Here is a 24,672-nt window from a genome sequence, read left to right as displayed (position 1 = left end):
ATTTAATCTCCATTTTCCTTTCATTCTTGTGGAACACCTAAAGGGTTAACAAAGTTTGTAAAATCAGTTTTGAGTAACTAGGGGTGCAGTTTCTACAATGGGGTCATTTATGGGGGGGGGGGGGTAACCACTATGTAAGCCCCACAAAGTGACTTCAGACCTGAACTGGTCCTTAAAAAGCAGGATTTAGAAATTTTCTTAAAAACTTTCAGAATTGCTTCTAAAATTCTAAGCCTTCTAACATCCCCAAAAAATAAAATGACATTTACAAAATTATGCCAACATAAAGTATACATATGGGGAATGTTAAGTAATAAATATTTAATGAGGTATCACTTTGTTTTAAAAGCAGAGAAGTTTTATTTTTCAAAATGTGGTAAATTTTGAATTTTTTCATAAATAAAGGTGAAATATATTGACTCAAATTTATGACTGACATGAAGTACAATGTGTCACGAGAAAACAATCTGACTGGCTTGGATAAATAAAAGCGTTTGAGTTATTACCACATAAAGTGACACGTCAGATTTGCAAAAAATGGCCTGGGATAGAAGGGGTTAAACACACTGCTATTATTTTGAACACAACTGTACACTTAGCTTTTTTCTTAGGTGAGAAAATTAACCAGTGACCTGTGGATTTCGAAATCTGCAGCATGTCAATTGTTGTGTTTTAATTGTGCAGATTTCACCCTTTTCAATGGACGGCTGAGATCTCAGGAAAATCTGCATAAAAACCACACAAAAATGCATATTAATGCACACTGTTTATCGTGTTTTTATGCATATTTTCCACGCGTAAATCTGCCACCATAAGGGTATGCTTACACAGCTGATTTTTAAAAACGCGCTTAAAAAATAAAATAAATCAGCGCAGAATCCATGCAGCTTTTTTCAGCACGAAAAAACTTGTTTCTTCTTGAGGTTTTTTGGCTCTTTTTTTTAACCAATGGGTTCAATACAAAGGTGAATTTTCAGCTTGAGGTTTTTGAAGCAAATCTGCACCCAAAAAAAAGCGCTGAAAATTCACACAAAAAAACGCATGGACTTACATGAAGATGTTTTTTTTAGCTTCCTATTCATTTTTATTGAGAGATTCAGCCGTGATTCTAACCCAAGATAGGACATGCTGCTTCCTATTGAAATGAATAAGCGTTTTTTGGAGCAGATTTTGAGGCAAAAAAGCTGCAAAATCAGCATAAAAAAAGTGTAAACTGGCCCTAAGGCTCATTCAGTATAGTCCAAATGACTATGCTTAAAAAAAACAAAAAAATAAATAAAAAAAATCTGCATTTTGCATTCACATTTTCAGTGTAAAAAAAAGACATTGACTGCTTTTTACGCTTCCTATTTATTTCAATGGGAGATTTCAATTCTGCCCCAAGATAGGGCATGCCGCTTCTTTTTTACACGTTTAAAATAAAAAAGTGCTGCTTCCCATTAAAATGAATGAGGATGTTTTGAGGCATTTTTGTTTAGCAGATTTTGAGGCAGCAGCGCTTCAAGATTAGTGCCAAGCAGCATGCCGGCACCGGGGCAGAGCCTTCCATCCGCTATATCAATTTTTGTTGCGGGTCCGTGAGAGTGCCGGCTGTCAGCCCCCCACCAGTCTGATATTGATGGCCTGTTCTGAGGATAGGCCAACAATATCTTCATTCCGGAAAACCCCTTTAAACATGCATGGCAGTTTTATGCGAAACGACTTTGGATGTTTCATCCGAAGATGATTCGCTCATCTCTAGTTGTGAATAAAGCAAGGATGGGATTCATCCATTTTTGAAAGTGAACAGTAATTAGCAAGGAGGGGGAGGGGGGGTAAACAGCTGATAACACGAGAACTAGACATTTCCCATTGATGAGACCTATCACAAAGTCGCTTGTGGTCGTTTCTTCTATTGATTTATGCAAAATTGTGTGAAAGGTTAGTGACCATTTAAGAGCAGAAGCTTTAAAAGGACCTGTTGCCATTCCTCATGTGTCTGTTTTAGTAAATACTTGTATTCCCCATAATATAACAATTTTGGAGCATCTTCTTATAATTCTGTGCAGTGCTCTTCCTCTGTTATTACCCCTATAAATGACTAAAAGGGGTTGTTTTGCCTTTTATAGCAGCGGTCCCCAACCACCTGGCTGTGGACCATCTGGTTCTGGTCCGCGAGGAACACCGTTGTTGAGCAGCAAAGGCGGGAACTATTGGTTCCTGTGGCCTGCCGTTTAGCCTCACAGCCTGAAGGCTGCTAGGCCCATGTAAAGAGGGAACTACTGGGGGGCATTGTATGTAAAGAGGGAACTACTGGGGGGCATTGTATGTAAAGAGGGAACTACTGGGGGGCATTGTATGTAAAGAGGGAACTACTGGGGGGCATTGTATGTAAAGAGGGAACTACTGGGGGGCATTGTATGTAAAGAGGGAACTACTGGGGGGCATTGTATGTAAAGAGGGAACTACTGGGGGGCATTGTATGTAAAGAGGGAACTACTGGGGGGCATTGTATGTAAAGAGGGAACTACTGGGGGGCATTGTATGTAAAGAGGGAACTACTGGGGGGCATTGTATGTAAAGAGGGAACTACTGGGGGCATTGTATGTAAAGAGGGAACTACTGGGGCATTGTATGTAAGGAGGGAACTACTGGGGGGCATTGTATGTAAGGAGGGAACTACTGGGGGGCATTGTATGTAAAGAGGGAACTACTGGGGGGCATTGTATGTAAAGAGGGAACTACTGGGGGGCATTGTATGTAAAGAGGCCATTACTTGGGGGCATTATAGGTGGGGGGGGGGCATTATATCTACTGGGGCCTAAACAGGGATGATTACTAAGTAGGGGCATAAAAGGAGGCATTATTACTAAATGGGTGTGTTCAATTATGCAGAAAGAAGTTATGGTCAGGAGATGTCATCATGGTGATCTGTACAGGACTGAGGAAAAAAAAAAAAAAAGCAAAAGGAACGACTCCAACCAAAAGGGATTATTAATGACTGGGTCATGGTGTAGTGGCATTATTTGGCCTTTATGAAGTGTTATTACTGGCAATGCTGCCCACGTATTCTGTAATATGTACTTTATAGTGTTTTGTTATGTGCGTGATTAACCTCCGCATCGAACCCCCCCACGCTCAGCAGTAGGAAGCGACCGCCGTACTCGTACAAGTGCTCTCTTCTCTTCATTGTTTACCTGCCTGCTGTCGCAACTGCAGCAGTGCAATTACAACTTAGCCGTCCTATTTACTTCAATGGGATGGATCTGTAGCATTCACTTGAACAGGAAGGAGCCATCCTATTGAAAGTGAATGGGACGGCTGAGATGTTATTTGCACCTGCCTACTGCTGCAGTTGTGACGGCAAGTAGGTAAACAATGAAGAGAAGGCAGCAGTCATACGAGAGCTGTGGTCTCTTAATACAGCTGATCGGCAGGGTGCTGGGAGTCGGACCCTGCCGATCTGATATTGATGATCTACACTGAAGATTGGTCATTAATATTTAAAAAAAAAAAATTTAACAACCGGGTGTTACCATTCTCCTTGCCAGAGGGATGTGTCCTACCCAGTCTGACACTGGCAGCACTGATTGCACAGTGTCAGTGTGCAGTGTCACACCCCCACTTGGTAACGCCCAGGTTGGCAGGTTTTTTTTCATAAAAGTTGTCGTAGAGCTTTGAGAAAAGATTCTGCAGAATTGTTATTAGGAATACAGTTATGTCAGGACTGGTTGCAGATTCTCTTCAAATGCAGAAGCTTAAAAGGGGTTGTGTCACTTCAGCCGGGTAATACAAGGCACTTACTAATGTATTGTTATTATCCATATTGCTTCCTTTGCTGGCTAGATTTATCCAGCAAAGTTTCCATGATTACGACCACCCTGCAATCCAGTAGCGGTGGTCGCGCTTGCACACTATAGGAAAATGGCTGGCCTTTCTGGTGGCCGGGACCATGGGAGCGCATATAGGCTAGTGCTTTTTCCTATAGTGTGCAAGCACGGCCACCCCGATGGATTTCAGGGTGGTCGTAAACCATGGAAACAAGCAGTGTATAATGTGATGAAAAAAAATGAATCAAGCCAGCAAAGGAAGCAATATAGATAATAACAATACATTAGTGAGTGCCTTGTATTAACTTTCTCTTCATGATAAATGCTATTTGCTGAAGCGAAACAACCCATTTAAAGGGGTATTCCAGTTACAAGTTATCCTCCTATGTACTGGAATCCACAGCGAAATTGCATGAGGTACATGTGGATTTGCGCAGATTCTGCTGCAGATTTCACCTTAGGCATTGCAAAAAGTGAAATATGCAAGGGAAATCTGAAACATAAATGGACATGCTTCGGATGTAAATCTCATCCACATTGCTGGTACCGTAACATACTGCTATTTTCCACCAGCAAAATCTGAATGGAAAATCTGCAGCGTAACCGCCCCACGTGAAGATACCCCTTAAGGGTAAACTGCAGGAGATCAACGGTACTTAGAAATAATTTCCAGTTATAAATCTGCCTGGCTTAAGACATCTACGAGTCAAAAGGAATTTATTTCCAATAGGCAAAATAAATTAGTATGATACATTTTATATAATCAGCAGCAGAGGTCAGCTGTTCCTTTTTATTATTCGTGTATTTTTTTTTTTTTACAAAATAAAATTTTCAAAGTTGAAGTCTTAAAAATACTGTGCTGTTTTCTGGAACACCAGAAATAAAAAAAAGGATACTGATAAAAATGAGTGATAAAAGGGAACTTACCCTGAGAGCCGTATTAAAAAACAATTACAGAAAACAGCTTGGCCTGCACCATAAAGATCTTCTAACATAAAAATGGTAATGGCATCAAAAGCACCATCAAACACTCAAGTGTATCTGTACATTTCTAATTTAAAAAGAAAAGGAAGGAATTGGGGGAAGAGGTGCATGCACTTTTTTAGGATTGGGGGGGGGATAGGCATGCAGAAAGGATGAACTTTCCGTAAAGTATCTCCCATGGCTGTTTACTGCTGGCACAATTCTAACAGCAGCCAGTCATCTGCTATGGAATGAAGAGCTGTTATCTGAACAGTCAACAGAGGCTCCCCACCTCGGCCGGGCCTCTGGAGGTGGGTGATTAGGGCGAATACGACGGGGTTCCACTGAGTTCATGACCACAGGGACAGTCACATCATACTCGAACCGTTCCAACATCTGGGAAATCTTGTCACGTGGAACTCTGTGTTTGTTCCTCCTAAAAACAGAAGAAAAAAAAAAACGTCAACGTTCTGACCAATAGCAGAGGTGTGAATGCAGCTCTGGACTGCAATATGGGCATCATAAAATATGTAAGGAAAAGGGCTCATGCACATGAACGTGCTGTTTTTTGCGGATTCGCAAAAAACGGAAGCCGCCGGTGTGCATTCCACAATTTTCGGAACGGAACAGGAGGCCAATCATAGAAATGCCTATTCTTGTCCGCAAAATGGACAAGAAAAGGACATGTCATCATTTTTGCAGGGTCACGGAACGGAGCAACGGATGCGGACAGCACACAGAGTGCTGTCCGCATATTTTGCGGACCCATTGAAATGAATGGTTCCGTATGCGGACCCATTGAAATGAATGGTTCCGTATGCGGACCCATTGAAATGAATGGTTCCGTATACGGAACCAAAATACGGTCCCGTATACGGAACCAAAATACGGTCCGTATACGGAACCAAAATACGGTCCGTATACGGAACCAAAATACGGTCCGTATACGGAACCAAAATACGGTCCGTATACGGAACGCAAAAAACGTTTGTGTGCATGAGCTTAAAGTACTAAAAATTTTCCACAGATTCTATCTATATGTAAGTGATAAAATAGTGTCCTAAAGTGGAGATCAACCTTTTATATTGAAGCTGAACACATAGTTTTAAGTCCAGATTCACAGACCCAAAGCTATTGCAGCTTGAAGCAACTGCTGGTCATACATTATTTTCAATGGGGCCGCAAAAGACGCAGACAGCACACGATGGTTCTGTTCCACGGCCCTAGAAAAAAAATATAGAGCATGTCCTATTCTTGTCCGCCATCGTGGACAAGAATAGGCATTTTCTATATAGTGCCGGCCATGTGCGGACTGCACATGGCTGGTATTCATGTTTTGTGGACCGCAAAACACTTACGGTTGTGTGAATGCAATCCAATACGTAGCATCTAGGGATCGACCGATTATCGGAGTTGCCGATATTCAAGATTTTCGAAGCTATCGGTATCGGCATCTAACCTTGCCGATAATGCGTCCAGCGCACTATCACAGAACAGGAGCACATTGCTGTCAGCGCGCCATGTTCCCTCAGCAGCACAGGGAAGAAGGAGTCACTCTCTCCCCTCCCCCCTGTGCCGCACTGCCAATCAGGAGAGAGTGCAGGAGGACGGGCGAGCGCACTGCGCCACCAATGAAAGTTAACGACTAATACGACAGGAAGCTACGATCATCGGAAGTTAACCCCTCAGGTGCCGCACCTAAGGGGTTAACTGCTACCGCTGATCGCAGCTCCCTGTCATATAAAAAAAAAAAAAAAAAATGTTAAGTATAAATCACCCCCTTTCGCAAATTTTACATATAAAATATATAAACAATAAATAAACATATCACATATTGCCACATCCGAAAAGTCCAAACTATTAAAATTTTATTTTTATTTTTAAATCTATGTGGTGAACGCCATAACAGAATTTATTTTTATTTTTTAATGAAAATGCACAGAATATCGGTTTAAGTTACCAGTATCGGCTTTACAAAAATCAATATCGGTCGATCCCTAGTACCATCTGTTCATTAAAGTGGTACTCTGCATTCAGAATACTCATGGCTTATCAATCATCAGATCGGCGTCGGTCCACTTCTCGGACAGTAGGTAAACATTGAAGAAGGCTGCTGTTGCCACATGAGCACCGCGGCCCCTTCTAAAAGCTGATCAGCGGTGTTTATGAGAGTCAGTATCCACTAATCTGATATAGATAAGCATCCCTAAGGGTACTTTCACACTAGCGTTATTCTTTTCCGGCACTGAGTTCCATCCTAGGTGCTCTATACTGGAAAAGAACTGATAAGTTTTATCCTCATGCATTCTGAATGGAGAGCAATCTGTTCAGTATGTCTTCAATTCAGTCTTTTTGACTGTTCAGGACGGAGATAATACCGCAGCATTCAAATTGCCGCATTGACGTATCCGGTATTCCGGTCTGCGCATGCGCAGACCTTTAAAAATGTGAAAAAAATAAATACCGGATCTGTTTTGCCTGATGACACCGGAAAAACCGGATCCGGTATTGCAATGTATTTTTATGACTGATCAGGCATTTTTCAGACATGCCTGATCAGTCAGAAAAAATGATATGTGTTTGCATACAGTTTTCCTGATCAGACAGGCAGTTCAGGCAACTAAACTGCCTGCCGGAATCAAACAACCCAAGTGTGAAAGTACCCTAAGGCTAGGCCATTAATAATGTAAAGCCAGAATACCCCTTTAAGGCTACTTTCACACTTCGGCAGAGTGATTCGGCAAACGTATGCATTTTAAGACTGATCAGGATGCTGATCCGTCTTACAAATGCATCGCAAGAACGGATCCGTCTGTTTGTTTGTCATACGGACAAACTGATCCGTTACGATTTTTTTTTCACATTTTTACCGGTCTTTGCATGCACAGACCAGAAGGATGGATCCGGCATTCCGGTATTTTGAATGCCGGATCAGGCACGAATACATTCCTATTGAAAAAAATGCTGGATTCGGCATTCAGACAAGTGTTCAGTCTTTTTGGCCGGAGATAAAACTGCAGCATGCTGCGGTATTATCTCAGTCCTGAACAGTCAAAAAGACTGAACTGAAGACAGAATGCAGGGGGATATAACTGATCAGTTCTTTTCCGGTATAGAGCCCCTAGGACAGAACTCTATGCCGGAAAAGAAAAACGCTAGTGTGAAAGTACCCCAACTATGACCAGGAGTGAGTAGGAAGTGAAAACAGTCTGCACCAATAAGTCAAATTAGGCTCACCCTGGCATCACATCAATAGTGTACAATACATTATGTAGCTACAGAAGCTGGTCCGCTCTCCCTAACCCCGGTGATCAACCAGGGAAAGCTGCGTGTGACCAAAAGGGGCATGGACAGCAGTGGAGGCTGCTCTAGGACGTCCCAATAGGACACATGGACAGTGTTTTCTGTGCTATAAAGGTCTTACTTTTCCAGTTCATCAGCGTCTTGTTTCCACCAGGTATCTGGCTCCAAGAATTCAATATTGTAGCCCCTGTCTACAGCCTAAAGGTAGGGAAAAAAAAAAAAAAAGTATAAAATTGAATCTTTTCTGCTTATTCATGGATTCTCGGTTTCTTTTTGTCGAGTTCAGGATCCTCACCATCTGTACATATGGTTTCATCTCCCAGCCCTGGATATTCGTGTTATCGATAATAACAGGAGACTGTCTGTGATCCAGCGCTCTTCTGGCTGCAAAAAACAGCATTCAAAAGGTTACAGATTTTTCAAATTATAACAAATTCTAAAAGTAAAAACAGCAAGTGTCCAACCCCTTTCACTTATCCCTCTAAATGTTTTCCCATTATCATATGGAAAAATCTGTCATATAGCTGAAAGTACTAGGACCTGAAATGTCTCAACCTCTCTCCCCCCCCCCCCCCCCCACACACACACACACACACTTTAGGGCTCATGTACACAAACGTGTGCTGGCTGGGTCCGCAATATACGGCCGTGTGCGCAGCATATCAATAATGCAGACCCATTCAATTGAATGGGTCTGCGATACGGAGTGCTTCCGTGGCTTTTCGGCCCGTGCCTCCGCACTGCAAAAAAATAAAAAATATACAACATGCTCTATTTTTTGCGGTGCAGACAGATCTCGGACCCATTCAAGTGAATAGGTCTGCATCCGTCAGCGCAGGCCACACGGACATACAATTTGCGGTCCCCAATGCACAGCACGGGCATGTGTGCATGAGCCCTTAGACACAGGAACTTACAGGCAGAATAAGGAATTAATGGTCATACATTGCTCCTTTTGGCAGACCCAAAGAATGGCTGCAGGTCCTAGGTATGGCTAAAAAATGTAAAATTGGGCTGTGTACAGAACATGATTTCCACTCAAGATGTAAAAACATCCCTTTCTTAGTAAACTAAACCAAGATGCATAGACTAAATATCGCCTGACGTTTACAGCATTCAGATTTAGGGTCCATTCACACGTCCGTTTTTTCTTTCCTGATCTGTTCCGTTTTTTCAGGAACAGATCAGGACCAGATCTGGACCCATTCATTTTCAATGGGTCCTGGAAAAAATCGGACAACACAATGTGTGCTGTCCGTTTCCGTTGTTCCGTTCCGCATGTCCGTTTAAATATAAAACATGTCCTATTCTTGTCCTGAAAAATCGGATCCTGGTACAATACAAAGTCAATGGATCCGCAAAAAACGGATGACATTCGGATGTCATCCGTTTTTTGCGGATTCCGTTCCTGGAAACACATAACAAATTATTTTTTTTTTTTCTTTCAATTTTTTTTCAAAGAAATCCAAACAACTTTATTTGATTATTGAAATGTATACATGTTTCCGTTTTTTGCGGATCCGCAAAAAACGGATGACATACGGAAACATTTTCAGGAACAACGGATCCGCAAAAAACGGACCGTTTTTCAGGATGAAAAAAAACAGGACGTGTGAATGGACCCTTACCCTCAGCCACATGGTCCATAGGAACCTGTAGCCTGGATAGGATTCACTGACATCTAGAAGAGTGTGCTCTGTGACCTGTGCAAACATCATTGTGCAGGGAGGGGAGTAGATAAGATGCATGCCTTATTGTGATCTCTACCTGACATTGTAATCCTGCCTGGGATAATGAGAAAAGAGGTCTCTACAGAATACTTCATTAGCCTATTCAATGGTCAGTGTGAAAACTGCAAGGTTTCTTTTAACCTCTTCAGGATGTTCGCCGTACATGTATAGCACAGCTAGATTGGAGTTAAAGGGGTATTCCAGTTAGATTAAGTTCTTCCCTATCAACAGCATAGGGGATAACTATTAGATTGGTTGAAGTCCTACCACTGGGACTCCCACCAATCACGAGAATGGGCTCCCCGTACCCCCCCCCCCCCCCTGAAATGTATGGAACTGCCAGTCGCAACTGTGCGTGGCCACCCCATTCATTTCTATGGGAGCTCCTGAGATAACCGAGTAGACACATGGTGAATGTCAGTAACTATTTTTGAGGTATCACGATCTGTCTTCATATTTAAAAAAATAGCAGATTTTTCCTAATTTTCAGCAAATTTTGGATTTTGTTTTTATAAATAAACGGTAAAACGTTATTGGGGAGATTTATCAAAACTGGTGTAAAGTAGAACTGGCTTAGTTGCCCATAGGAACCAGATTTCACCTTTCATTTTTTCAGAGCTCTTTTGGAAAATAAAGGTGTAATGTGATTGGTTGCTATGGGCAACTAAGACAATTTTCATTTTCCTCTCCCCATCGACTCATATTTACCACTAACATGAAGTACAAGGTGTCATGAGAAAACAATGTCAGAATGGCCTGGATAAGTAAAACCATTCCAAAGTTATTACCGTATAAAGTGACATGTCAGATTTACAAAATTAGGCTGGGTCCTTAAAGGGGTATTCCCATCATAGACAATGGGGACATATCGCTAGGATATGCCCCCATTGTCTGATAGGGGGCAACGGAGAACGGAGGGGACAAGAAGAACGGAGCCGGGGAGAGTTGTGGCTGGAGGACCCCAGGTTTCCTGGGGTCCGTTCACTACCAGGCGCAGCTCCCCGCCTCTCCCATTGAAGTGAATGGGAGCACACCGCTCCCATTCATTTCTATGGGGCCTACGAAAATAGCCGAGCCAGAGCTCGTCTATTTTCAGCGGCTCTATAGAAATGAATGGAGGGCGGCTGCGTACACGCAGTGCGCCCTTCTCAAATTTCTCCGCTCCGTTCTCCTTGTAGGTGCGGGTCCCAGAGGTAGGGACATCCTAGCAATATGCCCCCATTGTCTAAGATAAGATAACCCCTTTAAGAAATAAAAATGGCAGTGTCCTGAATGGGGGTGAACATAGACACTGAAAGGGAAAACAAGAACTAAACCACCAACAATATATTAGGTTTAACCTCAAAATGTGAACAGTAGGACATTTTCTGAGGACACATTGCCTTCTTCCTCATTATCCATACGTTACTAGCATTATGTGCTGTATGCATAAGGTCTCCACATCCAATACCACGACGTCACGCACCTCTGTTCTGGTTCCAGCTATGGGCATCCCCGAGCAATTTGACATCATATGTGTATCCATTGTCCTGGCAGAAGTAATCATCAGTGCTGAGGACAATCCCATCCGGAGACTGCAGGAGCAGCGTACTGTGAAATCAGGAGTATAAAACAGCTGTGTCATGCCAGAGCCTCTACATTGCCGGGTTTAAAGGGAACCTGTCACCTCCCAAAACCATCCCTAGCCGCCAGCAGTACCTGTGTGTAGCCAGCAGTGGGTTTCTGAGGATGCCTTTCTTCCTGAAGGCAGATGCAGCAACGTTGTTTTATCCCCTGCCCGACGCGTTTCGCTCTGACTGACAGCGCTTATGCAGAGAGTTCGGCTGCCTCTGTCAGTCACAGCGAAGGGGCAGGGAAGGGGGCGCGGTTACCGTGACTTGAAGCAAGGAGGCCGCTGCCCCCGTGACTTCAAGCATGTGTGGAGAGGCGCGCCGACAGGGGATAAAACAACGTTGCTGCATCTGCCTTCAGGAAGAAAGGCATCCTCAGAAACACACTGCTGGCGGCTTGGGATGGTTTTGGGAGGTGACAGGTTCCCTTTAACCCAAAAAAATTATAAAGTTTTGCACCACATTGCTATTAGACATACGGTAAGTGAACAGATATTACAAAATGTAATGTTCTTTCTTACTGCGCCGAATACTGAACGGGACGGTGCAGGCGCGAGATTTGCACGGCAGACGGGGCCAGCAGGAGAACCAACGCTGGCCTGGCCCTGTCAATCAAGGCAGTAGGGCGTGGAAATGAGGTTGGTGAACGGAGCCAGGTGGGTATTACCAGTTTTGGGGGGGGGGGGGGGGGGGGGGGTTTGGTCTCCGACACTGGTTGCACTGATTGGATGGTGTCAGACTGTGCTGGGACACAACTGGTAAAAGCCATCGGGACCTTCACTGAACAGATCCCAGTCGATCCTTGGGACAACATAAGGGGACAGTAACCACAGGTTAGTACATTTCTTGCCAACCACTGAGGTAGATCTTACGAGAGGTTGGTTTTCCTGCTTTCTTCTGATGTGATCTGCTCCCATCTTGGACAACAAATGTGGACGCAACGCAGGACATGTGAATGCTACATAACAAGATGTAATGGCGTAATACAGCCAACGTCCAGATCTCTGGCTGCGTATAATGCCCAGCACTATCCACATTTCAATAATTTCATACAATTATTATTGGCGGTATGAATAAAGCTGTTCTCCTGCCAGTGACTAACCACAGACCAGCATGCAGCTGATCCTAAAGGAAGGCGAAATACAAAAGGTAAGACATATAAGGCTGGCTCAAACGCCACGGGATACCAAAGACAGAAGAGGATCCAGCAGGACGGAGGCTCACAAGTCTGTCCTTTTTATTTCCCATTCCTTTTGGAAGCACTTCTATGGCAAAAAACTATCAAAAATAAACTACAAAAAAAAAAAAAAAGGGGTTTTCCAGGCTTTTAATACATCAAGATCGGTGGCGGTCCGACACCTGGCACCCCCGCCGATCAGCTGAATCCTATCTGTCTATCTTTCTGCTCTCCGCCGCATGTCTAAAACAAAGCAGCAGCAAGCGGGAAGAGAGAAGGTGCCGTCTCCTCTAACAGCGGAGGTGCCGTCTCCTCTAACAGCGGAGGTGCCGTCTCCTCTAACAGCGGAGGTGCCGTCTCCTCTAACAGCGGAGGTGCCGTCTCCTCTAACAGCGGAGGTGCCGTCTCCTCTAACAGCGGAGGTGCCGTCTCCTCTAACAGCGGAGGTGCCGTCTCCTCTAACAGCGGAGGTGCCGTCTCCTCTAACAGCGGAGGTGCCGTCTCCTCTAACAGCGGAGGTGCCGTCTCCTCTAACAGCGGAGGTGCCGGGTGTCGGATCCCGTCAATCTGATATTGATGACCTATCCTGAGGATAGGTCATCAATATTAAAAGCCCGGAGAACCCCTATAATCTGCACATAGGTCCAGTTCACATGGGTTTTCTGGTGCCGATTGTGGTGCGTTTTCCACCCAGAATCAGCCCCAGAAACCGCATGCAAACACTTGCTTTTTTTTTTCCGTCTCTCCATGTGTGAAAAACAAAAAGTATGGTAAAAAAAGCAGCATGCTCTATCTTGAAGTGGGGGTGGGGGGGGGGGGGGGGGTTGGAGATGCCTTGTACGCATCCACACATTTTCTGCTCTGTTCCAGGTACCGATGACCAAACCTCAGGAAAGGTCTTCAATATCAGATCGGTGGGTGTCCAACCCCACCTCCTCACCCGTCAGGTGTTCACTGCAACCACCAGTGAACAAAGCCGGACACACAGCTCCATTCAAAGTGTAGTGGCCATGCTGGGTTACTGCAGCTCAGCTCCTTTTCACATGAGCATATCCTCAGGACTGGTCATCAATATCTGCAGTCAAAAAAACTTCACTTCCTACAGTCAGCAGGCAACAGATGCAGAGGTAAGTGAATACAGCAATACTACCACTTTGTCCCAGGTCTGGAGGCATGTTGACCCCACTGACTATATAGGCATTTCCTGGCAGTCGTCATATATCACATTCGTGCAGCCATGGGAGTGGGGAGCTGCTATCAGCGACTCCCTATAGAGACGACAGGGATGGGTTTTCACCGTCCCTGCCTTACCCATCGCTCTATACACACCCGACTCTTCTATAGATCACACATCTAGGCATTCTCAGGATACTAACCGAGCCAGCGTACTTTTACCAGAGCCAGGAACTCCTCTTAACAGCACCATTTTTCTTCTGCTTGTATCCCTGAATCTGCCAGGACATTGTTCATGTGACACATTACCACCGGTATTTGGTAATAACCGTCCACCAAACTGTCCATCTTCCTGCCTACAAAGATCATTATGCTGAAGGTCTGGCCACCTCGTTTCCCTTGTGCCTTGTGAAAATGGTTTGTCATATGGGATCCGCTGAGAGGTGAAGCTGTTTTCGGGAGGTACTGGAGATCCAAGCCATTGGGGTTGCCCATTTCTAATGTTGTAATTAAAAGTCCGAGACGGTTGAGAGGGTAGTGCATTGCTTTCTCTTGGGAAAGTCATTGGATAATTAAATCGTGGTGGTGGAGGGCCATAAGGGACTATAAAAGTAGGTGGAGGAAGAGTTTTAAACCTTGGAGGTGGCATTGCAGGTCTTGGATGATATGGAGCTTGACCACCAGAAGGAAACTGAGGTAGTGAAGGACTTTCAAAGTGTAAGTGTGGTCTTGGTCCTTCTGTAACATGGCAGGCGAGGGATGCAAAGTTTTTGCTGGGGAAAGGCCCAAATGGATGTGATATAGGCACCGGGCCATGATGATGGTTGGAAGGGTGAGTAGCTGGTGTCTCGTCAGGGTAAGGGCTGATATGTTGCTTCACATCCACATCTCTGCATGTGACCTCCTTAGTTTGCTCATCAGCTTCAAGCTCATTTAACTCTTTGTAAAACTGCCGCAGCTCGTAGTCCATTCCATCCTTGCCTTTTGATTGAGTGGCCAATTTACCCACCTCCACCGTGGCAATTTTGAAAGAAGAAGCATCTGGATGACATGTGACTTTAGGCACGGGATTTTTTTGAGGCAATGGCCGACATTGTGGTCCTATAAAAGAAGAACTGGTTCCTGAAAATGCCACGTCTGAATGATGTTCATCTTTCTCTTGTCCAGAAAGTACAAATGGATGCTGGTTGGTTCTATTGCAGTCTCGTTCATCGACATCACCTTGACCCAAGTGATACCTTCGTGAATCTGAATCATATTTTGCATCTACACCTCCTTCACTCTCACTTCTGTCTGACTGATGGTATCTTTCCTCTGAGCGGGTAAAGGGACTCCATCTCTGTGAGTCCGCTTCACGTTCCTTGCGCCAATCAGTATCTCTGCTTGCCCACGATGAAGAGTAGTCTGGCCTTGACTTTTTTAAGCAAGGTTCAATGGATGAATCGTGCACATGGTGAGTTAAGTTCTTTTCAGCATGAGGCATCTAAAAAGGAGGAATAGAGAGACAAACTTCAGAAATAAAGCTCACGATGACAGGAACTTCCAGAGATCCTATTCATACTACATATGTACAGCCACAAATAAAAGATCACATAATAAGCCTAGGTTCACAAGGAGAAGGTTTTAATAGGAGCCTCCATCGCAGATTCCTAGGCTATTTTTTACTCCTGCAGAAATGTCCTTCCCTTGTCTGCAAAACAGACAAGGATAGGACACGTTCTATTCTTTTTGCAGGGCAGTGGGAACACACATACGGACGGATGTGGACAGCACACAGGTGTACTGCCCGCATCTTTTGCGGCCCCGCTGAAGTGAATGGGTCCACATCCTATCAGCAAAAAATGCAGACTGGATGCAGACCAAAACCACGGTCGTGTGCATGAGGCTTAAGCAGTATGCACTGGTGGTTCAGCACTATTTATAGTGGACCCGTCACCTCTCCTCACATGTCTGGCTTAGGCTACTTTCACACTTGCGTTTTGGCGGTTTGTGAGATCCGTTCAGGGCTCTCACAAGCGGTCCAAAACGGATCCGTTTTGCCCTAATGCATTCTGAATGGAAAAGGATCTGCTCAGAATGCATCAGTTTGCCTCCGATCAGTCTCCATTCCGCTCTGGAGGACACAAAAACGCTGCCTGCAGCGTTTTGCCGTCTGCCTGACGAAGCCAAACGGGTTCGTCCTGGCACAAGATGTAAGTCAATGGGGACGGATCAGTTTTCTCTGACACAATAGAAAACAGATCCGTCTCCCATTGACTTTCAATAGAATTCATGACGGATCCGTCTTGGCTATGTTACAGATAATACAAACGGATCCGTTCATGATGGATGAATGCGGTTGTATTATTGTAACTGATCCGTTTTTGCAGATCCATGACGGATCCACCCAAAACGCGAGTGTGAAAGTAGCATTCGAAATATATAAGCCATTTTCTAATTTGATATTAAACGGTCCATGAAATCGGGACATCAATCAATTAGATGAAGCAGAGAATGACAATTCAGGGTCTCTGGAGGACCTGGCAATTCTGTGCATGACAAGGACCGTCTATTGAATGCCAAGGGAAACGTAATGCTTATAGGGGGCAGTGATACTGACCATTTTTGTAATATACTTTAATTACAGAAATTGTACTTTTCTGTTAGAAAAATAGCTCTAAAGTGGCCCATTTTGAGCCTTAGCGACGCTCCTCTGTCTTCTGTTTACATAGCAAAGTCAGTGTTGTGCAAGTCTCCACAGTTATGTAAACAGAAGACAGAGGAGCGTCGCTAAGGCTCAAAATGGGCCACTTTAGAGCTATTTTTCTAACAGAAAAGTACAATTTCTGTAATTAAAGTATATTACAAAAATGGTCAGTATCACTGCCCCTGTACATTACAAAAAAAAAAAAAAAAAAAAAAAAAGTTAAGCTTTAATTTCACTGTGGTGGCACCGCAGGAACATTCTACTGCCAGGATCTCTCACATACTACATGTGATTGCTGAGAACCCGGCAATGGGTCACCATGTGGTCGTCCTATTTTCAGAAACATGGAGGCATGTACAGATGTGTATTATATATATATATATATATATTATTTATTTTATTTTTTTATGACCAAGGACGACAGTTTTGTGAAAATCTCTGAAAGACTAGATTGCAACGGTATAGAAAAGCATAGCATAGCAGTTTTTTTTTTTTAACATTGGAACCTATAGGCCCTATTACACTGCATAATTTCAGGACAATTATCAGAATATCGGCTGATCGTTTATCGGCTGATCATCAATTATGGGCAGCACATCTCCCCATGTAATCAGGAATGTTCCGCAGATAATGAATAAACAGAACGAGGTAGGAACGACTTTAGTAACAATCCTTCCTCCCACATTCAGTATGCATCGCCCGTTGGAATCAGGCCGCTGAAAATGAGCACAGAGAGATGTGTTATCGTTTATCGGCGCTCACACTGGCAGAAGATCAGGCACTGTAATACCACCATACGGTTCACATGCCAATTGATGCCTAGATGGAGACATATGGTATAGGCATACCTCAGGAAAGCCTACTAACATGATGTGAACATAGTTCAGTACCCGACTAGAGGGACGGCCATACTGGACTTAGTATTAACCAATAGGCCTGACAGAACAACAGACGTGCAGGTTGGGGGAAGCCTGGAAAATAGTGACCATAAAGTAATAACCTTCCAATTATCATTCAAAAGAGCGTTTCTTCAGGGAGGAACAAAAATACCAAACTTCAAAAAAAGCTAAAATTAGCCAACTAAGAGAGGCCAAAGGCCTAACTAACTGGATAATGGCAAAGACAGGTGCACCTGTCTTTGCTATTATATTATCACATCCACATAATTGCTATCTTGTGTAGGATGTCTATTGTGGTACTTGTGGTCCGCCGCAGGCATCCTTCACTGTATGCATTTTGCTGGGGATCGCCATTAGCAACGGGCCACAAGTGCAGGATTTGCTCCCCTGTGTATATATGCACAACTGCATAAGGGTTTGAGCACTTCCTGCCTGTTTAACACCACACCGTTTTTTTCATTTGTTTTGCCTAACTGGGACAAAGTCCTCAAAAATAAAAATACAGCTATTAAATATTTTTATCTCCAATGTATTCACTGAAGAAAATAAACTGTCAGATGAAATGCAGAATGTAAAAGTAACTTCCCCATTAAAAGTGCCCTGTCTGACCCAGGAAGAAGTACAGCGGCGTCTTCAAAAGATTAAAATAGACAAATCGCCAGGGCCAGATGGCATAAAACCCTGTATCCTAAGAGAATTAAGTAATGTCATAGCCAGACCCTTTTTTCTGATATTTAACGACTTTATATTGACAGGGAGTGTTCCACAGGATTGGCGCATAGCAAATGTGGTGCCAATATTAAAAAAGGGTCCAAAAACAGAGGCCAGAAACTATAAGCCGGTAAGTTTAACATCTGTTGTGGGTAAACTGTTTGAAGGTTTTCTAAGAGATGCCATCTTGGAGCACCTCAATGAAAATAAGCAAACAACATCATATCAGCATGGCTTCATGATGGATCGGTCATGTCAAACTAATTGAATCGGTTTCTATGAGGAGGTAAGATCTAGACTTGACAGCGGCGAATCAATGGATGTCGTGTATCTGGACTTCTCCAAAGCATTTGACACTGTACCACATAAAAGGTTAGTATATAAAATGAGAATGCTCGGACTGGGAGAAAACGTCTGTATGTGGGTAAGTAACTGGCTCAGTGATAGAAAACAGAGGGTGGTTATTAATGGTACACACTCAGATTGGGTCACTGTCACTAGTGGGGTACCTCAGGGGTCAGTATTGGGCCCTATTCTCTTCAATATATTTATTAATCTTGTAGAAGGCTTGCACAGTAAAATCAATTTTCGCAGATGACCCTAAACTGTGTAAAGTAATTGACACTGAAGAGGACAGTATACTGCTACAGAGGGATCTGGATAGATTGGAGGCTTGGGAAGAGAAGTGGCAGATAAGGTTTAACACTGACAAATGTAAAGTTATGCACATGGGAAGGAATAATGCAAGTCCCCCGTACATACTCAATGGTAAAACACTGGGTAACACTAACATGGAAAAGGACCTAGGAATACAGCAAACTAAGCTGTAGAAACCAGTGTCAGGCAGCTGCTGCCAAGGCCAATAAGACAATAGGTTGCATCAAAAGGGGCATAGATGCCAGTGATGAGAACATAGTCCTGCCACTCTACAAATCACCAGTAAGAGCAATGGAGTACTGTGTACAGTTCTGGGCTCCTGTGAACAAGGCAGACATAGCAGAGCTGGGTCCAGAGGAGAGCAACTAAAGTAATAACTGGAATGGGGCAACTACAGTATCTTGAAAGATTATCAAAATTAGGGTTATTCACTTTAGAAAAAAAGACGACTGAGGGGAGATCTAATTACTATGTATAAATATATCAGGGGTCAGTACAGAGATCTCTCCCATAATCTATTTATCACCAGGACAGTGACGAGGGGACATCCTCTGCGTCTGGGGATTCTTTACGGTAAGAGCAGTGAGACTATGGAACTCTCTGCCTGAGGAGGTGGTGATGGTGAGTACAATAAAAGAGTTCAAGAGGGGCCTGGATGTATTTCTGGAGTGTAATAATATTACAGGCTATAGCTACTAGAGAGGGGTCGTTGATCCAGGGAGTTATTCTGATTGCCTGTTTGGAGTCGGGAAGGAACTTTTCCCCCTAAAGTGATGACAATTGGCTTCTACCATCCTCTGGGTCAACTTGCAGGATGACAGGCCGAACAGGATGGACAGATGTCTTTTTTCAGCCTTATAAACTATGTTATGTTACTATGTAACAAACCTTATAAAACATCATTATTACTAAAAATAAAAAGACATGTCTAGTAATAAAAAAATATTATATAAATAAACGGTAGCATGAGTACTTCTATGTGGGAGTTGACTCAGGTTGGCTTCATCAGAAGATATCGTTTGGTACGTCCTTGCGGGTGTCAGTTAAACCACCAATCATCCGTGAGCTGCCAGAGTCTACTGTAATGACCATGGCACATGGCTCCCTGTACCATGCCATACCTGCCATGACTCAAGTCACACGAGGCACCAACCTTTTTATACAGACCAATAATAGAATATTCATCTGTGAGGGTCTGGACATTGAGACCACTACCAATGACTGAAAGTGAGGGGATGCAGCGTTGTGCTGTGTGACTGCCCCTCTAGAGGTGAAGAAACCTCAGACTGTAGTTTAGGACTGGTCTACTCTTCTTCAAAATGAAACGTAAAGGAACCCAAAGTGGCAAAACCCTCTAGTGCCCAAACCACCACCCAAGTGAACATTTGACACAAAGGGGAATGATGGCCTATCGTTAGGATGCATCACAAGATCTGACCGGCGGGGGGTTTGAGAGCTGGCGCCCCCCACAGATCGGCGTTTGGAGGGGTCGCAGTGCAGAGTCTTCATAGCATACCAAGCACAGCATCGTACAATGTATATGCTGCACAGGGTAACGCAGCTCAATAGTAATTACACAAAAATGACTGAGCTGCACAAGGCAATATGACTGATGGATGTGACGTCACGGGCCAAGAAAGAGGCCGCAGCGTTTACCGTGCGCTGTCGAGAGTCGGGCACCATGATCAGGTATGGATGATCTATCACGAGGACATCACAATTTAGCTCCTGGATAACCACTTTAATGACCCCATTACAACATTGAAGTGTCGCTCCTAGCATACTCTCCTGCCTGACATGACATTAGGGGTGGAGGGACGCAGTCGCACCGCGCTGTACATTATTTAGCAGCAGTGCTTGGTATCACAGCTCAGCCCCATTCACTTCTATGGGGCTAAGCTGCTCCTGAACGTATCGTCACTGGCCTAGGAGAAGGCCGTGGCACTCACAGGAGCACTGGTGCCTTCTCAAACAGCTGATCGGTGGGGGTCTCGGGTGTCGGACCTTGCCAATCAGATACTGATGACCTATTCAGAGGATTCCCTACTACCATCCCTATTGGACCACAAGTTCAGACAGGTGAGGTTTTACATTGTTTTTCTATTTGGGCACAAGCTCTGAGGAATGGATTAGTTGTCTTCTAGGCTGGACACACCCTTTAAAGGGTTTCCATCGCCTCGTTTTGACATAATTAGCTATCAGACACTAGCGATCCGCTAGTGTCTGCTCTACCAAACAATGCTATTATAATACCTTTGTGTGCGCCGAATACAGACGCGCACGGCGCAGGCGCGAGAATTCGTACGCTGGCTCAGAGGGAGTATCGCATTCCAGAGGAGATGGGTGGGCTGGAGGGACGCGCTGGGCGGCATTTTGTGTGAGTAGACCGAGCCTCTAGGTGCTGAAAAGACGCCCCCATAGCACCTAGAGGCTCATTAGCATATCAATAAAAGTTCGTTTTTTAGGCAAAAGGCTGCACACAAAGGTATTATAATAGCATTGTTTGGTAGAGCAGACACTAGCCGATCGCTAGTGTCTGATAGCTAATTATGTCAAAACGAGGTGATAGAAATCCTTTAAAGGAGATTCTATGGAGGTTGTGGTGGTCTTTAAGGAGTGAACAGGGGCCCTGTGAACATGCCATTCATTCTCCATGGGCTGCGGCCATCTCCAGCAGTCCCACAGAGAACATAGCACACGCTCGACAGCTTCTCCATTCATTTCTGGAAAACAAGACCCCTGTTCACATGACTGGTGGGAATATCAGCCGCTCATCCCTTTTCCTGGACATAAGATACGTTTGCATCTTGATACAAAACCAGGAATAGAACTTTAAGGGCTCGTTTACACTAACGTATTTTGCGTTCCGTATACTGGCCATTTTATGCATTCCGCATACGGTCTGTATACGGAACCATTAATTTCAATGGGTCCTCAAAAGATGCGGAGAGCACTCTGTGTGCTGTCCGCATCCGTTGCTCCGTTCTGTGGCCCCGCACAATTATAAGTCCTGTCCTATTCTTGTCAGTTTTGCGGACAAGAATAGGCATTTCTATAATGGGCACGGTCGTGTGAACAAGCCCTAAGACTGTCCTCATCTAAGTTCCGCTAGGCAATATCTCACTTGTACCTGGAAAATGCCGAGTGACAACCAAGATGGCGGCCATTACAGCTCTAACACAGTCAACCACCCCGCTATCCTGAAGTCTTAAAGGCTTATCTGCCCCGTGTTCAATGATACAACCCCAGCTCCCATCAGCAATTCACAGCGACAACCACGGGGAAAATGGGATGATGGCCTTACGAGTTGTCACCCAATGTTCAAGAGTAGATAAAAGCAGAATTTGATTTTATAGCAGCATGTGATCGCGTGTGTACTGATCTACGTACATATACACCATGTATACAGACATACCGCACGTGATCGCGTGTGTACTGATCTACGTACATATACACCATGTATACAGACATACCGCACGTGATCGCGTGTGTACTGATCTACGTACATATACACCATGTATACAGACATACCGCACGTGATCGCGTGTGTACTGATCTACGTACATATACACCATGTATACAGACATACCGCACGTGATCGCGTGTGTACTGATCTACGTACATATACACCATGTATACAGACATACCGCACGTGATCGCGTGTGTACTGATCTACGTACATATACACCATGTATACAGACATACCGCACGTGATCGCGTGTGTACTGATCTACGTACATATACACCATGTATACAGACATACCGCACGTGATCGCGTGTGTACTGATCTACGTACATATACACCATGTATACAGACATACCGCACGTGATCGCGTGTGTACTGATCTACGTACATATACACCATGTATACAGACATACCGCACGTGATCGCGTGTGTACTGATCTACGTACATATACACCATGTATACAGACATACCGCACGTGATCGCGTGTGTACTGATCTACGTACATATACACCATGTATACAGACATACCGCACGTGATCGCGTGTGTACTGATCTACGTACATATACACCATGTATACAGACATACCGCACGTGATCGCGTGTGTACTGATCTACGTACATATACACCATGTATACAGACATACCGCACGTGATCGCGTGTGTACTGATCTACGTACATATACACCATGTATACAGACATACCGCACGTGATCGCGTGTGTACTGATCTACGTACATATACACCATGTATACAGACATACCGCACGTGATCGCGTGTGTACTGATCTACGTACATATACACCATGTATACAGACATACCGCACGTGATCGCGTGTGTACTGATCTACGTACATATACACCATGTATACAGACATACCGCACGTGATCGCGTGTGTACTGATCTACGTACATATACACCATGTATACAGACATACCGCACGTGATCGCGTGTGTACTGATCTACGTACATATACACCATGTATACAGACATACCGCACGTGATCGCGTGTGTACTGATCTACGTACATATACACCATGTATACAGACATACCGCACGTGATCGCGTGTGTACTGATCTACGTACATATACACCATGTATACAGACATACCGCACGTGATCGCGTGTGTACTGATCTACGTACATATACACCATGTATACAGACATACCGCACGTGATCGCGTGTGTACTGATCTACGTACATATACACCATGTATACAGACATACCGCACGTGATCGCGTGTGTACTGATCTACGTACATATACACCATGTATACAGACATACACATGTATACTGGGTTTCTATATACATATTCAGATATACACACAGTTAATATATAGAAACACATATACAGTGTTAACACATACAGCTATACATCCACCCATACTCTAGATATACGTGTGTGTGTGTGTGTGTGTATATATATATATATATATATATATATATACACACACACATACGGATATATACACTTACAATGTTTTGATATAGGTACATACAGTCCTAATGTATATACTGCTATACATACATATACACTGCAGTATAACGCACTCCTAGCAATGCCTATAATACCCGGGAGCAGATTATCGCTGTAGCCGCACCGTGTGCACATTTACCTCAGGCGAAGCGTCCAGTAAAAGGCCCGGGACCGGCCACCACATCCATATACAAGGCCCAACGCATACTACTCCATTCACGGCCGTCGCGCGGTGACGTCATCACATACGGACTAGAAGGATGCCGGGAAGTGTAGTCCTGAGGGGTCTGTGACAGCTGCGGCCACTTACTGCAGGGAATAGTGTTCTGGAGAAGTGGTGTCAAAGCCTTGAGGAGGAGGCGGCTTTCCTTTATTTATTATACATATAGACACAGGTTGAGGTCTAGTGAGCAGCAGTTCCATACACTTAGATGGCAGGCCGCTGACGCGGTAACGTGTCACCGCCTCCAGCCTCTAGAAGACCATGGGGCCCAGTGGCCCTTTTCCTATCACCCAGCTAGTCAGTAGAAGAAAGTTGTTGTTATGGACCCAGGGCTGTCTGCCCCACAGGGCTTCCCAGTGATCTCCCCAGGGGCCTGTCACGTGTAGTGTCCCCTCTGTTAGATCAGGAATGTAGTTCTGATTGGGATACGTTCACACTGGTGACGGGTTTATGGTGCTGTTTGGGATAATTCTGTTCTAAACCCTAGCTGATAAAATTCCGCAGAAATCTGGGATTTATAGGGCGTGCTGCGACATTTGCACATTCTGGTTGTTTATGGGACCAGTTACCTGCCACAGCACTACTGGGGCTGGGTGCGTTATCGCATCTTTGTATTATGTTTTTTGTTAAAAATCTGATTAAAATGTAAGCAGAATATTTCCTAACATGTTGTGTTGCCCATCCTAAAGGGGTTCTCCGGGAATAATGACTTTGTATCTAATACCTGCAGCCTGCCTCCGTAAAGAGAAGGTTCCTGTTTACCTTCTCCCAGTCCTCCATGCTGGCTCC

At 44.3% G+C, this 24,672-nt stretch overlaps 1 protein-coding gene across 2 annotated transcripts in view; it reads right to left on the bottom strand.

The window, feature by feature from the left end:
- The window catches only part of LOC122931270 (NEDD4-binding protein 2-like 2), a 39,519-nt gene extending 15,593 nt beyond the window's left edge, over positions 1-23,926 (bottom strand). The window contains exons 1-6 of one of the 2 annotated variants that reach the window (XM_044285330.1): positions 23,800-23,926; positions 13,969-15,248; positions 11,271-11,395; positions 8,371-8,459; positions 8,197-8,273; positions 5,065-5,208 (exon numbers count right to left, since the gene is read on the bottom strand). In XM_044285330.1, the coding sequence (XP_044141265.1) occupies positions 5,065-5,208; positions 8,197-8,273; positions 8,371-8,459; positions 11,271-11,395; positions 13,969-15,248; positions 23,800-23,844 (1,760 nt within the window). In that variant the 5' untranslated portion in view covers positions 23,845-23,926. Of the gene's footprint in view, positions 1-4,562; positions 5,209-8,196; positions 8,274-8,370; positions 8,460-11,270; positions 11,396-13,968; positions 15,249-23,799 lie in introns of those variants that run through there. The other variant, XM_044285331.1, reaches the window with a different exon arrangement.
- Between the last annotated feature and the right edge of the window lie 746 nt (positions 23,927-24,672).

The sequence above is a fragment of the Bufo gargarizans genome, chromosome 3, assembly GCF_014858855.1.
Source record: "Bufo gargarizans isolate SCDJY-AF-19 chromosome 3, ASM1485885v1, whole genome shotgun sequence".
Lineage (NCBI taxonomy): Eukaryota > Metazoa > Chordata > Amphibia > Anura > Bufonidae > Bufo > Bufo gargarizans.
The sequence above is the reverse complement of the archived record's forward strand: the minus strand, read 5'-3'. Positions and strand labels throughout refer to the sequence as shown.